Source organism: Sorex araneus, chromosome 2 (assembly GCF_027595985.1).
Source record: "Sorex araneus isolate mSorAra2 chromosome 2, mSorAra2.pri, whole genome shotgun sequence".
Classification (NCBI taxonomy): domain Eukaryota; kingdom Metazoa; phylum Chordata; class Mammalia; order Eulipotyphla; family Soricidae; genus Sorex; species Sorex araneus.
Window position 1 is genome coordinate 290,788,930 of NC_073303.1, and position 17,679 is coordinate 290,806,608.

At 41.1% G+C, this 17,679-nt stretch overlaps 1 protein-coding gene across 1 annotated transcript in view; it reads right to left on the reverse strand.

Moving 5' to 3' along the window:
- RTP4 (receptor transporter protein 4) overlaps positions 1-2,898 on the reverse strand; it is a 94,133-nt gene extending 91,235 nt beyond the window's left edge. The window contains exon 1 of the mRNA XM_055124792.1: positions 2,744-2,898. Within this exon, the coding sequence (XP_054980767.1) occupies positions 2,744-2,898 (155 nt within the window). The remainder of the gene's footprint in view (positions 1-2,743) is intronic.
- Between the last annotated feature and the right edge of the window lie 14,781 nt (positions 2,899-17,679).

Genomic DNA, 17,679 nt, shown 5'->3' on the forward strand with positions numbered 1-17,679 from the left:
ACTGTTTTTGGCATATCAAATATGCCATGGGTAGCTTGCCAGGCTCTTCCGTGCGGGTGGGATACTCTCGATAGCTTGCTGGGCTCTTCTAGAGGGACGGAGGAATCAAACCTGGGTCGGATGCATGCAAGGTAAATGCCCTGCCTGCTGTGCTATCACTCCATTCTACCAGGATACAAAGCACAAGAAAATGGCTGCTACTGTGTTCTGGTCAATGGCTTGAAACTTGTTCTGCAGAACGTGGAAACCTTCAAATTTTTAGTGAGAGGCCCTCCAAATGTTGCTCAGGGGACTCAGGTATCACTTCCAACATATTAGGTCAACTGGTTCGTGGTTCAGGGCTAGTATTTGAGGATGTGATAGTAACGACTAGGGCCACAATCAGTGGTTCCCAGGAGTCTACAGAGCAGGGTCAAACCTGTATTTGGTGCATGCCTTATATGCATCCTAATCCCTGTACTATCTCCCTGGCCCTAGGAACCTTCACTTAACAGTGGATACTTGGCCTGGGATGTGATTTAGTGGTAGAGCACAAGCTTTGTCAGCATGAGTCATGTGTATGTTCTTAGGTTCAATCCCAGGCACTGTAAGCAAATAAATAATTCACCAATAAACACAATTATGTTATTGAATTATAATATATAAATTTATGTTTATGTGTCTATCTGGCAAACATTGGGAGATACTGGCAAGCTCCTCGTGGCATATTCAATATGCCAAATACAGTAACAATAATAGATCTCATTGTCCTGACCCTGAAAAGAGCCTTCAATCATTGGGAAAAACAAGTAAGGAGAGGCTGCTAAAATCTCAAGGCTGAGACGAATGGAAACGTTACTGGCACCACTCGAGTAAATCAATGAACGATGGGATGACAGTGATACAGTGTGATAAATTTATGTCATTTATAAATACATTAAGTCTATACTTTTTTATTTATTTATTTTTTTTTGCTTTTTGGGTCACACCCAGCGATGCTCAGGGGTTACTCCTGGCTTTGCACTCAGGAATTACTTCTGGCGGTGCTTGGGGGACCATATAGGATGCCAGGGATCGAACCCGGGCCGGCCGAGTGCAAAGCAAATGCCCTACCCGCTGTGCTATCGCTCCAGCCCCAAGTCTATACTTTTTAAACTACATAGAGAAACATATATCCCGTGCATGTGCACACACACACATACACACATAAATAATAATCTTGTGCAGAAGAGCACTCGCATCTCTTAGATCACAGAATGCTTCATGGAAAAATAACCTTAAGTTTATATCATTTTTGTGAAGGTGGTTTCCAGATAGGCAGGTGATCATGACAAAGGTATAAATGTCTGAAACATATGCCATGACGACCAACCCATAAAGAACAGAGGTGAAAATACTTATATCAGGATAGGGCAGGTAGGCAAGATGGATAACGGAAGAGAGAATAATAGAGGGAAGGTTCTTTATGCCATATTTGAAAAAGGACTTGATTGAACAGATAAGTAACTGTTTCCTTCCTGACATGGACAAGAAGCCAATTTCTGTGTCTTGAAATCAACAAAAAATAGTTGGGAGATAAAAAAAAGAGTGTTAGAGGACCAGAGCAATAGAACTTGCCTTGCAGGAGGCCAACCTGGGTTAGATCCCTGGCGTTCCATATGGTCCCTCAAGTGTGCCAGGAGAGATCCCTCCCTGAGCATAAATCCAGGAGTAAGCCCAAGCATCTCCAGATGTAACCCCAAAGAAAGAGAGAAAGAGAGGAAGAGAAAGGAAGGAAGGAAGGAAGGAAGGAAGGAAGGAAGGAAGGAAGGAAGGAAGGAAGGAAGGAAGGAAGGAAGGAAGGAAGGAAGGAAGGAAGGAAGGAAGGAAGGAAGGAAGGGAGGGAGGGAGGGAGGGAGGGAGGGAGGGAGGGAGGGAGGACGGGAGGGAGATTACTGAAGGACTCCAAGTACTGGATTTTGTTCTGATAGCATTCTTCTCTCTGTTATGTTCAGATTTGTAGTAATGTGTGAAGAAATTGTTTGGCCTAGTTCATGGGGCTTTGAAAGAGACTCTAGCCCAGGCTGTCCTCAACAGACCTAGAGAAACCATCCAGGATTTATGGGGTGGGGGCCAGCAGGAGTTTCTTGATAGATTCATCTACAGCGTATGAAGTGCTTAGAGAAGAGAAGGGAATATTTATGAACACAGAAGCATTCCTTAGGGCCTTCCAGAAATATTTAGTTAAAGAAAACTAGTCAAAGAAACTTCCTACAATTACACAAAATAGAGCCTGGGTGTACTGTCATTTAGCTTCTAAAGCACACAGTGATGACATGGGATAGAGTTGCGTGACATTTGTTCTTTTTTTTAAAATTTTTATTCAGGTACTGGAATTTATAATAATGTTAGTCATACCTTTCATAGATATCCCATTCCAAATCACACCCACCACCAAAAGCAGAGACCCCTTCCCTCCACCCATGTCTGAAGTATTTCCCTTACTCCCAACCCCCTATAAGCTCAGTTCTATAAATAAAATCTTTGGGCCTGTCTCTCTCTTCCCTCTCTTTCTGGAGACTGTGACACCTAGAAACATCAAACTAAATTAACTCCTGGCATTTATTCTTCTTTAACAAATTCTCAAAGCAGTCTACCAAGATTATACTCTCTCTCTCTCTCTCTCTCTCTCTCTCTCTCTCTCTCTCTCTCTCTCTCTCTCTCTCTCTCTCTCTCTCTCTCGCCTTGGCCAGGAAGGTCCACTCTCAGGCAAACTCGTACCCACCAGCCAAACGCTCTCTGTTGGTACTGTTTCCACCTTCGCTGCAGATGGTCTGGTTGGATATTCTCACCCCATTCCAGGCTCCATCTGGCCTGGGGCTGCTTTTCCTGGATCAGAGCTTGAAGTCTACATTTCCACGAATTAATATCCACAGCCATTTTCCTTTCCGTGAGTCGGCACTTACTGAATGACTGACTGGATAGCCAGTTACTGGATAACCAGCAAATGACGCAGTGTTTGGTTCCTGCCTAGTAGATAAACATCAGAGTTTTGCTACTATTTGTTTGGTTTGGGTTTTACTTTCATTTTCAGACTCAGTGCACAGAACAATCTCTGTTCTACATGCAGAGGGCAGCAGTTTTGTTAGTTTGTGAAGACAAGACGTTTGAAGCCCAGAGCTCTTGTCTAGATTCTGGGGCACCTATTGGCTAGCTTTTGTTTTACATTTCTCTAATATTTTAGACGAGGCAAAACACTAAGCTTGACACTGAAACAAGTATCATGCGACTTACCCATATTAATGTCCACGCCTTTGTGGAATGGGTGGTGGGGTAAAAGAGGGAGCATCACCAATGCTCATCTTATACACCTAAGAAATCACTGTAAATTTGAAAGGGGTTATTGCAAGCATTTTGCTTCTGAGTTGCAGAGTGTTGGAACATTTACCCAAAGACTCCAACTTGTAAACAGTGTAGCTGAGACTTGATATTGCAACTATGTGATTTCAGAAATATCTCACTCACCTCTTTTCTGAGCAAAAGATGAGAATAATGTTTTAGGCTCCAGAATGGCATTGTGAGAAGAGAGTTCTTGAAAGACAGCCAAAGTGGTTTGGTTTAGCAATCTCCTGAGTCCTGACACAAGAAAGTCTCAGCTACACTGTTTACAAGTTGGAGTCTTTGGGTAAAGGTTCCAACACTCTGCAACTCAGAAGCAAAAAAGGAAGGAAGGAAGGAAGGAAGGAAGGAAGGAAGGAAGGAAGGAAGGAAGGAAGGAAGGAAGGAAGGAAGGAAGGAAGGAAGGAAGGAAGGAAGGAAGGAAGGAAGGAAGGAAGGAAGGAAGGGAAGGAGAGAGGGAGGGAGGGAGGGAGGGAAGGAGGGAGGGAGGAAGGAAGGAAGAAGAGCTTATTCTCTTATTCTTTCCATTTATATTTATATTTTCAGAGCATGCCCCTTGGTTTTTTGGATTTTGTTTTTTATTTTTAAACACCAACTTTATTTCTAGGCATCTGTCCTAAAAGTAATTCTCACATATATTTGCAAGTTATTCAATGTTATCAATGCTATTCATTCAATGATGTTTTCAATAGCAAAATATTGTAAACCACCCTAATATTCCTCAGTTTTCTAAAACAAATCATGCTCCATTTACTAACAAGAAATAAATGCCACTGTAAACAGATAAAGAAAATACTCATAAATGCTATACTGATAAATACTATATAGTACTATGCTATACTAATACTGTACTAATAAATTCTATACAATAAAATACTATAAAAAAGATCATGAAGTTCCTGTCCCTTGTTTTTTGATGCCCACAATTTTTTTCTATACCAAATGTAGACTTGATTGATCTATTGCAACAACTGCCAGTTCCTTTTGCTTCTGCTCTATATGTTCTCTTATCATAGACAGTTGCTCCAGGCCAGGGCCAATGGTGTGTGTGTTAGGGGGTGATGGGAGGAGAATAGGAATAATGCTTGAGATTTTGGGAATCTCATTAGTTTACTTGCAGCTAAGAAGAAAAAAAATTCTACAAAAGCAACAACGAAAAGGTTAATAACAACAGAAAAGAAATCAAAGTCTTTTGGAAACCTTAACAGAATCACTCTAGACCACCTACATCTTTGTACCCAGATTATCATTACTCACAGAATTCTAGAACCTCAATTCCATTGAATTTTGAAATCATAAAACTCAGTAGAAGAAAAGCCTGTAAATAATATCATCTTTCCCCTCAGGAAAGTTCCAGAGTGTAACATTGACTGACCTAAGTCACAAAAAAAGTTGGTGGTGATTTCTAGGGTTTTATAACATATTGATTTCTTAACATAAATCATTTGAAAAAGACAGAGGGAAAAGAATAACAATCCTAAGGGAAAAAGCTTGTACAAATTCTGAAAAGGGTAGGCATAAAAAATTAATTTTTATATAAAAGACTTACCATAGCCATGCCACGGAACCCCACGCCAGACTGTTTCATTCAGAGGACTCCGGAGATTGTCAGGTGAGGCCCCTCCCCGCCCTAGGGGACTCAGCCCCGGCAGCCAAAACCCTCCAGAAATCCACTGCCATCATACTCATAGCCACTCTCCACATGCTCAGGTCAAGCCCCACTCACGAGTGAATCTGCAGAAAACCCAGGTGTTACTTGTTACTGAAAATTTCAGGTTCAATGGAACCGGGAATGGGTGACCCCTCCCATTTCCCCCTGTTTCCAGCAACTTAGCAGTCACACCCACAAGCCACCTCTGGCTGGTGCCAGATAATCTCATCAATGGCCAATATCCAGAGACTCATTGTAAATCTCCCCGAAGAGAGCCTAGAATGACTTGCCATAGCATTGCCGTTGAACCCCGCACCGGGCTGTTTCATCCGGAGCAATTGAGATGGAAGGTGGATGAGGCCCCTCCTCACCCCAATGGACCCAGCCCTGACAGCTGAAAACCTTCAGAACTCAAACGAGGGAGAACTAGGCTATAAGATGTCTTTCAGGAGCTTGGTTTTAAAGTCTCTGGATGTTGGCCATTGGTGGGATTACAGGGTACTGGGGACAGTTCCTCGGTGTGACTGCCTAGCTACTAGAAAATGGGGAATCAGGGCGGAAGAGGCCCAGTCCCGATCCAAGCAGGTTTGGAGGTATCAACCCCGGGTCCCACACACCTGGTTTCCACTGCTGGTTCCTTCATGTGTGAGGCTCTAACGTGTGGGGAGGGACCTTGAGCATGGCTGTGGCTAGGCTCCAGAGGTCTTTGGCCACAGGAGCTCTACTTGGGGGCAGAGGGGGGGCGGGGACTAAAACCCACCCCCTCCGAGGGACCCTGGAGAAGACAGCCAGGAGCAGAGGCAAGAGACTCTCTGTCATATATATGTATGTATATACATGTATATATACACACAAGTCTCAATCTTTAACAACATGTTAGTAATCTCTTATAGAAGGGCTTAATGGTCCCTGGGTGAAATACAACAATCTTCACACACTTTCCTCTAAGGAAACTTTTTTGGGGCATTTTCAGCAGTTTATTCATAACAAACAATACAAGATAAATTATTTCGGTTTTGATTTGTGGCAGGGGTTGAGGTTTGGGATGACACCCAAAATATGGTGGTAAAAAGGTATAATGATGGTGGGATTGGTGTTCGAATATTAAATCTTATCAAATATTGTGAACTACATTTAAAAAATAAAATAAAAATTTAAAAAATATCAATTTTTAGCATTTAGAGCCGAATGAACAAATATACTGGTAATCTATTCTGGAAGTGATATCCCTCCCATGTGCTATCTTGCCCAAGACGAGTAAAGCTCATTATTGTGTGCCCCTTCTCTCTAGACCAGGGTAAAGTTCAGAATCTCTTTCATCACAGTGTTCTGGGCTACTACAACCAAGTGATACATAGATAAAACTTCTTTGCCATTCTTGAAATAATTTCCCTCCCTTTGTCACAAATTGCAGAAACCAAAGTCAAATAACTTTGAAGTAACTAGGGTGGAGGCCCATCATTTGTTATTTTAGGTAGCACCTATTTTTAGAATGTCACATGGCCTGTTACAAAACAGGAATAACATAATATTTAGCACAGATAAATGTCTACTTCTTAAAAAAAAAGTCTACTTCTTGAAAATGTTTCCAGGGACTTGGGATTGAAAGATTCTAGACATGAGTAAAGGGATGGAATGGTTGGAACAGAAGAGAGGGGAGGCCTCTCTATGGCATTCATTTCCTTGATAATTCATTTCTAAATTTATTCCAGTATAGAGTGGGAAGTAATGGAGGGACATGAGCTAAGAAAGGAATGTAATCCTTAACGTAGAAATAATTTTTGCTCACATGTTAAGCATCTCTGATGAAATTGCATAAATTCTGTAAATATATACAGGAAAGATGCAGAAAGTTTTTTTTTCCATTAGTGATAATAAGTTTATTATCATAAAATGAAAATATAGAAGGTGACAGAAAATAAATAGCATATTGCACATTTTTAAATAAAAACTGAGTTTTCAAAGGCAAAAGAATGAGTTGACTCATTTCCATATAGTATCCATTAGAATAAAATTTTAAGAATATATCTACTCATCAGGGGAATTTGTCTTGTAAAACTAATACATATAGTCATATAGTTCTTTGCTTCTATGGTGCCATAGAATCAACTTGTAATATCAATAATGAATTCCATATAGTTCTACCCAATGGTCATTTATCAGCCCACACACTTGAATTCATCCTTTTTCCTTACAAAACTTATTTTTCTTCTGTAGCATAACATGGAATTTTCTAGAACTTTCCTTGACCTCACAACCTAAAACTTCACAATATTTTAACTAAACACTCTCCTACCAGCAGCTATGTAGGTTTCTGTGCTCCTAGATTTATGCCTTGACCCTTTTTACTGTTTTTTTTTAATTTTAATTTTTTTATTGAGTCACCATGTGGAAAGTTACAAAGTTTTCAGGTTTAAATCTCAGTTATACAATGCTTGAATACCCATCCTTTCACCAGTGCACATATTCCACCACCAAGAATCCCAGTATAGCTCTACCCCGCACCCCCACACCCCTAACCCCCCATGCCCCTAGCCCCCCACCCTTAGCCCCCCCCGCCTGTGTAACTAATAAATTTCACTTTACTTTCACTTTGATTGCATACAATATTTCAACAAAACTCACTATTATTGTTTGGAGAGTCTCTCCCCTAAAGTCAGACCAGATGCAGAAAAAATTTTAAGGTGATTGATCTGGGAAACAATGAATCCAAGTGATCCTCTCTGTACTTATGTTCATTTCTTCTGCTTTAGTGCTTCAGAGGAGGTAAGAAATGAATTCTGGACTAAGAGTTCTATTGTGTTGGTCATGCCAGACATACATCTTCACTTCTAGACTTTAGGGTAAGCTTTCTAAAAAAATTTCTGATAACCACAGTCAATTCCATGTCTAAAGAAGGAATGAGTAGCTAATGGTGAAAACAAACAAACAAACAAAACAGATGAAAGCTACTAGAAGCTATGGGGGCACATGAATAGGTATCTTCATGCCATTTGTCTAAGGTTGCTGCACTCTCAGGATTGGGGACCTTAGGAACACCCTAGGAAGTGCCACTTCTGCAGGTGAAAGTAGAAGGAGGTATTGGAGTAACAGCATCCTGTATTGTACTGGAATAGACTAGTTCTCCTCCCTCTGTGTCTATGATGCATAGTCAGCACTACTTTCAACAAGGAGGGAGGGAAAAACACAACAAAGGGGGGTGAGGAAACAGAATCCAGAAAACAAAAGGATTGTTGTACAGGATTTAAAAAAAAAAAAGCAAAAACAAAAGCAATGGAACGAACATGTGTTTGAGGACTGAAATAGCACCGTAATTACTTTAGAATCCAGAGTGAGATAAGTTCTACTTTCCTCTCGCACCTTGCAGGGAAACTACCAACTGCACACTGTGCACCTTCCTGAGTGAGCCAGTTCACCTCCACAGCTGCCCTGGTAGCCAACCACCACAAAGCACACTGGAATGCAAGGCACAGAGACAGCTGCTGTGCTGGGCGAGGTTCTGTGAGAAGGCATTACATACATTCCAAAGAGCGAAGATCATTAACACATGCGAGGACAATAAAACTCACCATTCCAGAGAACAAAGATCACAACACAAAGACAATAAAACTCTCTTAAAGAGAACCAGAAGGAATGTTCAAAATATTTCAAAAAGCTAAAATAAGAACTCAGAAGCTTTCAAAGAGAAAACTTGTTTCACAATTTCTGTAAAAATGTATTGGCTCCAGGTCCTTCAAGTTTTTTTCAGAGTGCTGGACTTTTGCCTTGCTGAACAACCATGCAGGTATGATTGGTTAGATGACCTTGTTAGATGACCTGCAGCACTTGTGAGTTTAAAGAAAACCCCCATATGATTTTGCATAAGTGCCATAGCTGAGCTGGGATTCAAGAATAGGGCCAGGAGACAGACATGAGGTTACATAATCCTTTAAGTAAACCAGGGGCCTGAGCATACCTAGTCTGACAATTTAGGAAACATGAGCCAGCAAATAAATTGTCTTCAAATTTTTCAAAAGCATATGATTTGCAATCCTGTGAGGAATTTGTATAACCTGTGAGATTTTATGAGATCTACTACTAGATCACATTTATGTCCTTAATTAACTCTTTCCTTTAGCACATTAATCAAAAGCATGTTGAATTCAGCAGAATTTACTGCTGACCCAGTGACCTGTGGATCTTGAAGTTTAAGAGCTTATGGGGTATAAAGAGAGAAGGGTAACTCAGATCTGGGAAAGGCAGATTGCCCGCCTTGCATGTGTAAGTTTTGGGTTTGATTCCAGCACTGAAAACAAAAGAGAACAAAAACTTACAGGATAAGGCAGAGGAGACAGCATCGGTACAAAAGAGCATCTAGATGAGAGTCAATTTCAAACCTGTGACATTTGCAGAAAAATCAGAAGAGGATGGTGAAAACAATCCCTCTGTCTGTGTATTTCTCTACCACTACTTGCCTAAGACTCTGATTGTATCTGTTTTAAAAGATGAGGAAGTCCCAGTGTCACAATTGCAACTGGGGGGTTCTCCAAACCCCAATCCTGATGTGTTTTCTATTGTCACATACCCCAAGCTATGAAAAAGAGAGAAAAGAAAAGTTGATCCCCGAATAGGAGGGCAGATCAATCCCACCTACAAATAGTACTTCTGATTCTTGACACCACTTTCTCTTTCAATATATGTGGCCTTAAAACCAGAGTCAGAACTATTTGGTCTCAATCCCAATCCCGTGCTGAACATGTGTTAGAGCAAGGTCGTCATTCGTTCCCTCATCCACTCTCATAGGGTGGTCAATGCCAGGAAAAAGCCTGGAGTGATCTCACAGCCAGTAGGGCTTTTGCCTTGCTTGCGGCTGACCGGGGTTCGATCTCCAGCATCCCATATGGTTCCCCCAGCACCATCAGGAGTAATTCCTGAGTGCATGAACCAGGAGTAACCCCTGTGTATTGCTGGGTGTGACCCAAAAGAAAAAAAAGAAAGTCTATGAAAGCTGCACCATCCATGGCTTTCCCCCCCCCTCCCTGATTTACTTTCCCTAGTCCCTCATGCCTGCTCTGGATCTTCTCCCATATTAATACCTGTGCCAAATTCCTGCTTCAGACTGTGTTTTTGAACAAATGCGGACCAAGGCAAAGAGTAGCTTAATTTATTTTTCATGGTTTTCTTCCCTTGTGTAAAAAAAAAAGGCATTTTTTTAGTTCAACGCGTAAAGACTTTAGATGTCATCATTTCCATGTCAACAACAAGAAAAAACTGAAAACGGGCAGCTCTTCTTAGATTCTTCAGAGAATTTGGATGACAGGGCAAACTGCTCTCCTAAAAACTAAAGAGACAGATGGGTCGATCGAGAATTATAGATTGCCAGAACCAAACGCATGAGCAATACCAGCAGGGACTTCTGAAACAGTGACCAATGGCTAGAGGCTCTGTGAAGTTTGGGGGTGCTTGTGTTTTGTTTTGTTTTGTTTTGTTTTGTTTAATCCAGTGGCAGGAGAGCAGGTCCAGGTGGAATTCCCACACTCTTTTGAGCCATACTGCAGAAGCCCCACCAGGCTTTCACTATGAAGAAGAGACAAGACACCCTTTTTTGCAAGCAGAGACAGAAAATACCAGTTTCTTAAGACATCCTGAACTCTTTTTTTTTTTTTTAATGAAGCTCGCCGTCAAGGAAAACTATTTCACAAGAGCATAGTAGGACATGTGGGTTGTACAAAAGTCCAATCTATTTAAAGATGGGAAATCCTAGGGGTTTCTAGCCCCTTCAAGTCTTTATTATGAGCAAGGGAAATTCTCCCACTCTTTTCCTTATGACTCCCTCTCTGCCGGCTAATTACCAGGTCCACCAAGTTCTTGCAGGGATGAAAGAAAAAAAGCCAAGAAAGCTGGAGGAGGTAGGAATACCCCTGCTTTGTTCTCTGGGGAAAGAACTGGTTTCCATGCTAATTCTTTACAAGTTAATTGTGTCTAAGGGAGAAATTAACTCATCAGTCAGCTGTTAGTTCTCTAAACATAAAACTAGAATCATCAAATCACCTAACCATACAAGAGACTGTAAAGGTCCTCCAAGTCCCATTCTTTATTTACTTGCTTCCGTTTTAATGGTTAACATTTGGAGTGTAAATTAAAAATTCAAAAACTATATCAGGAGTGACTTGAGAAACAAAGTATTGCCTTAATTTTAGAAGACAGGGTACAAGTTCCACCTCTAATTAGCGTCGAAAAACTTAAATTCATTGAATGTTAATGACTTTAGCATCTATGAAAAGTAGATATTGATATATTTTATTAAATACAATGATATAGTAAATAATATGTGTATATGAACCATAACCATATAAATCATATCCATAAAATATCAGTATTATTTTCAAAAATACAGAATGTGTAAGATTTTACATAGTGGCATGGATAAAAATATAGCATTTACACTCAATATTTATAGGATAAAGAACATATAAGTATCCACACATGGGAAGGAGATTGAGATTTAAGAATAATAATTTAGAAAGTGTAGACATCATTGTTAGAGAGAAAAAAAACAGAGGATAAAATGAATAAATCTTGGGGTACTTTATCTCTTGAAATGTATCTTCATTCCCATATCTCTGCTGTATCTATAATAGCCAATTGGTTAATGACTTACTCTTTTTTATTTATTTTGGGTTTTTTGACTCTCAACTGAAATATTTCAGATAAAATCACCCAATGAAGTTTTGTCAAATAGAGACATGGAGGCTTACCTCTGGAAACTTAAGCTTCAAGTCTAGGGTGTGGCCGCATATTTTTACAAAAGCTCCAAGAAAGATACTGAATGATGCTTGGCATATAAAGGGGAAAAAAACTAAATTTGAAATCTGTGGTTTAGGAAGTTTGAGGAATAACCATGATATGAGTTTATAAGTGACAGAGGTGAGAGATGAAACCAAGGTGCTTTAAGCCCATGTGGACCTTTTCTTCCCCCGTGCGATTTGAAAGATGAGGTCAGCCTTCCTTAGTTTAGTCTTGATGGCTGAGCTTACCTGGCACCAGAAAGCAACCTGTTCCTCCATGGATAAATTCTGGGAGACAGTCAGGTTATAATGCATAAATGTGGGGCCAGAGCCAAAGTACATCGGGTAGGGTATTTGCCTTGCATGTAGCTGACCTGGGTTTGATCTCCGATATCCCATATGGTTCCCCCAGCACCACCGGGAGTAATTTCTGAGTACAAAGCCAGGAGTAACCCCTGAACATCACTGGGTGTGACCCAAAGAAAAAAACAGTAGGTAATGCATAAATTTAATTAACAGCTTTTCACTTTGAAATCCAGGAAATAGCTATAGCTACAAGAAATGAAGAAACTGGGGCTAAAGCGATACCACAGCAGGTACAGCGTTTGTCTTGCTTGCGGCTGACCTGGATTTAATTCCCAGCATCCCATATGGTCTCTCGAGCACTACCAGGAGTGCATTTATTTTTGGTTTTGGGGTCACACCTGGCAATGCACAGGGGTCACTCTTGGTTCTACACTCAGGAATTACCGCTGGCGGTGCTCAGGGCACCATATGGGATGCTGGGAACCGAACCCAGGTCAGCCATGTGCAAGGCAAATGCCTTACCCGCTGTGCTATTGCTCCAGCCCCAGTAGTGCATTTTTATAATTCACTTATACTGTGACTTTGATTGGTATGCATGAGCCAGGAGTAACCCCTGTGACCCAAAAAGCAAAAACAAACAAACAAACAAACAAAAACTGCTGAAACTGAAGAAACTACAACCTGGTCATGGTTACACCTATAAGCAATCTCTGCAGCCTCAAATCCGTAATGAGAGTGCAGCTCAGACCTTGGTGAGAAATCTGCAGCCCTTGTTGACCGGTGAAGATTTTAAACCTGGACCAAGAGCAGCCAAAAAGCCAGGTCAGCACCAGGAAACAAGGAAGCTTAAAACTATAAACTCTGGGCTGGAGTGATAGTCCAGTGGGTATGGCATTTGCCTTGCACGCAGCCAACCTGGGTTCAACTCCCAGCATCCCATATGGTCCCCTGAGCATCACCAGAGGTAATTCCTGAGTGCAGAGCCAGGAGGAATCCCTGAGCATTGACAAGGTGGACCCAAAGAGCAAAAACAAAAACAAAACAAACAAACAAAAAAACCACAACCCTATCAACTCATCCCTGAGTGGTTTAATGAGTCTATTAAAGGACTCGTCATTTGGACCTCCTTATTTTACAAAGATTCAAGAATCACCTCTCTCAAGAATAGTTTATGAGACTCGTGCTTGCAGCAGATTCAAAATCTGCTGTAGAATCTTCCACTACTGTTACTGGTTTTTCCTCTGTTCTTTGCAAGAGGTGATTTTTCACAGCCTTTTCCTTGTCCGTCTCTGTCACGGTTCTCTTCACTCTGAGCCGTGAGGTTGAGGAATGGGTGTTCCACTGTTGTCAAAACAAAAAATCAAAAATCTTGCTGCAACAGAGCTTTCCCCCATTTCATGTTTTTAACTTCAAATACATTATAACTCTGCAGAGCCGAGGAGGGTTGGCTGACCTGGTGAACTCCTATAATTACCCAGTGTCCCTGTCATGCAGCAAGTCTGCATAGAAAGATCAGGGTGGGCTACTGCTTCAGAACAAAACTGTTGGGTGCTTGTGACTTGCTTAGAAGATAGAGAGGCTGGGAGATTACAGGTGATAAATGTTGCTTGAGACACAGTGTGATTGCACAATTTTCTCTCCTTGCTCTTTCTTACATCCCTGGGTTTTATAATGCTCTGTCATGTCCAGTTTTGGTCACAGTCTGATGGGTGTCACAAGGCTGTAAACTCTGATATTTTACCACTTTGTGTGTTTTCTTTCACTCTGTATTTGTTATAATCTGCCAGTAGGAGATTAATTTTTTTGATCCACTTTTTGTTCTTGCTAAGCTACTAAGATTTGCCAAATAAATATTCAGTGAGTTAACATTTGGAACTGAGCTGAAAATATTATTTTGATACAGAATTTAGGGGAAAACAAAGGAGGTACTGTCCCAGGAAATTTGACAAACATAAAGAAGATCAGATCAGTAAAAATAAAAATAAAAACAAAGACCCAAATTTTTAATCCAGGCTGGGTTAATAGCCAACTGCTAAAATCTGAACAAGTTACTTTACCTTTTTTGCCTCACTTTCTCTCACTGCATTAAAAAAGCATCAGATTAAAAGATCCCCAAGTTCAATTCCAGTTCTGCGAATATGTGGATGAAGCAGTGTTCTGGATCTACATTAAGAGAGGCAAAACAGCTCTCCTGGATGCCATATTATACCTGCTGACAGCATCAAGTTTAACTATTAGTGTGTAGCAGAATGCAAACTTGAATACAATCTTGGAGAAGGTTAAAATAAGCTATTGGTAGAAAAAGAGAAAACTGCAGAGTGTGTAAGCTAAGGAGGAGCCTAGAATATACCTGTTGGGAAAGAAGGAAGAGCAATCTGTTCAAAGCAATGCCTGCAAAGAGGGAAGAGAAGTGAAGTAAATAGGAATACTTGAGGAAGGGAAGAGGCATTAGGTTACTGGGAAATACAAAAGACCTTCCATAAGCAATGCAAAGCAAGGCTAATTCCAGAAAATTCCAAAATAGCCAAATGGCTTGCAGGAAAGAGAAAATAAAAGGAATATGTCACTGAACATAGGGAATAACAGTTTATGTCATCCAAAGTTGAACAAACACTCATCACTCCTCTCTCTCCCTCTTTCCAATTTTGCCCTCTCTCTATGTCTCACTTCTTTCTCAACTCTTTCTCCCTCTCCTTCCCTCCCTGCCCCTTTTTCTTTGAGTGCCAAATTTTTGATGTAATATAGAGGGAAGATTAATATTTTTTTTTGGTAAAAAGTCAACTTTATTTGCAATTTACTTACCTTATAAGATAAAGAATTAAAATGAAGACCTGGGTTGGAAGTTAAGCTCTTGCAAGAATGTGTTCAGTGACTTGGAGGAGCAACTCCATAGGAATATACTGAATAATTTAGCACCAAAGGTCAGAGATGATTTTAAAAGCTCTTTAAGAGCTCCTCTCTGAACTTAAAATGTAAGATAGGAGAAACTGGTATGACTCCACTTGCTTTGACACCAATCAAAGTCACAGTATGAATGAATTATAAAAGTACTATTTTAAAGGCTAGGCTACTATATTCTCCTAACTTCTAATTCTCAAGTCCAAAAATAAATAATGGACCTCAATTAATATGCAGTCTTCTGAAACAGTCCCATTCCTCCCTGCATAATTTCCTTAAATGCAAGTGCTAAGTAGACTTGAAGTGCAACAAGTACTACTGAATGTCTATGAGTGAAACATAATTGAGAATTGAAAACAAAACACTACTTAAGCTGTACTTAGCTGAAAAGGCATGATATATTTTGCTAAGACAGCTTGGCTTTGATGAAGAAAGTCCTCGTACATGCTGGCCCCACTCATTTTCAATTGACTTCACCTAGTTTTATTTAAGTCACTCAGTCCCTGACCAGACACTTGACTTTGTCATGACCAAGTTCATCAACTATCTAACAACATCAAACTCTCAAGAGTGCTACTTCTAGGAAACCTATTCTTAGACCTTTCCAGTTTCATTCCTCTACTCAGTCCTGCCTTTGCCTTCTTGGATCTCCACTTTTGTTGGGGAACAGTTTTTTTCCCCAACGAGCCCAGACATGTTGAGCAAGGATAACATTGCCACAGGTAGCTTAGGTTAATTTGGGTTACTCCCATCACAGTGCTCCCATTCCTCTGTGTTTATTTGTAGCTTCTTTCTTTGCGCTCTGTTAACTTGTAAATATTGTTTTTCTCTTCTCCTTAAGTCCTTTGCATAGTTTGTTCAGAGCAATGTCCTTTTTGTATGGGCACAGGAAGACAAATGCTATGCTTTTGTAACGTGGAAGTCAATTGACTCTAAATTTTCCTCCTGGGCATCTGTTCTCTCCACCTAAGCCTCAGCTTCCCTTACTTCCTAGCACCCCCAAAAGCAGGGTCCTGAGGAGAGACTGGATGGACCCAAGGCAAGCGTTAAGCTATGTGCTACCCTGGCATCGAGATGGGGCCTGGCCAAAGTGTCTAATGCTTAGCTATAAGTTAAGAGCATGGTCATGGACAGGTGCTCTCATGTTCCAAAAGTAATAACTAGATTCGGACCCTGCTAGGGTTAAGAATGATTAATCTGACCTGAGAACTGCAGTCTGAGTCTGTGGCAAGATGCTCTCAGGAGAGCTGTCCTATAAGCCTCAATGTATCTCTTACTGTGCCCATACAAAGATAACTAATATTAAGATGTTAATTAAGATGCTAGGAGGAAAGGAATGCCCCAGGTGGTGTTTCTGAGCCTGAGCCTGATGGGCAGTCAGGAAGGGCTTTGGAATACCTCTAGGTGATGTTTCTGCCCTGGAGCCTCATGGAAGTCAGGAAGAGCTTTCTTATGTTGATTTTGCTACCAGATGGGGTACAGCTTGGGCCCAGAGGGCAAGGGGTGGAGAGACAAGTGGGGAAAAGGCAGAAAGAGAGGGTGCAGGAGTCCTTGGGAGGAAGCAGTCAGAGTCAGAATCCAGAGGTCAGAGTCAGAGGGAGGATCCAGAGAGGAGAGAGAGAGCCCAGGCTGCGAGACGGAGCGCAGAGAGATGAGCGGGAGAGACAGGGGGAGAGGGAATGAGGGGCAGTGTGAGACTAGAATGGGGAGCTCAGAGAGACTGGAACAAGTGAGTGGAATGGAATAAACAGCAACTGATCAATCAACCTGCGTAGCCCTCGTTTCCTCTTCTGTCTGCCCCATGGCCTGAGCCGCCCCCGCTGAGCTAGCGGCCCGGGACCCAGGTGCCAAAAGGGAGAGCTGCTGGGGCTCTCCTCCGGGGCCGCCCTAGGAGATTTTTTTACAGTGCACCTGGTCTGGGCAGACGTGGGGTGAGGGATGATGGGGCCACGGAGAAAAACCTTCCAGGAGTAGCTGATGACTGTTCACTTTATTGCCAAATACACACATATTTTATAGAGGGTCTCGGCTTACAGGAAGGTCTAATCACATCAAGTTTAGTGTTACACTTTAGATAATGTCGACTCATGACGTGAACAAATACCCCAATACTGTGATCTCAACCAAGGATCAGTCTTGTCCTGCTTTGCTCAAATAGATAAGTAGTCTGCTGATTGCTGTTGTACAAACATACACACTGTGATGCTAATCTATTAAAAATTTTGATTCCTCATCTCCCTAGAACCATTGAGAACTGTCTGTCAATCTCCCAAGGTTCTTCTCTACTCTAATATTTAAAAGACAGCCAATTCTCAATAAACCCACATGTTCTGAAGTGCTATGTCACCAGCAGAAAAATTCAGGGAGAATTTTTTCAATTTTCTGCCACCAAATCTACAAACTCATTTTGTTGGCATCCATTCTTCCAGCTTTGACAGAAGAGGGATCCTTCAACTAAAGCTGGGCAATTACTTCAGTCCTTCCTCCAAACCTTGGTATTTTCATTTCATTTCCCTTATCTGTATCTCTGGTCTTCATTTGTCTACTGCTCCCTTTTACTCAGCATTTAAATAGGTTGTACTCTTTTTTTTTTCTGCCTCAAAAAGGTCCCAATCTTAATTAACCCCATGTTCTCTTCCAATCATACACTTATCTCCTTTCTCCTTCCTTGTCACACTTTTCAAATGAGTCACTTCCACT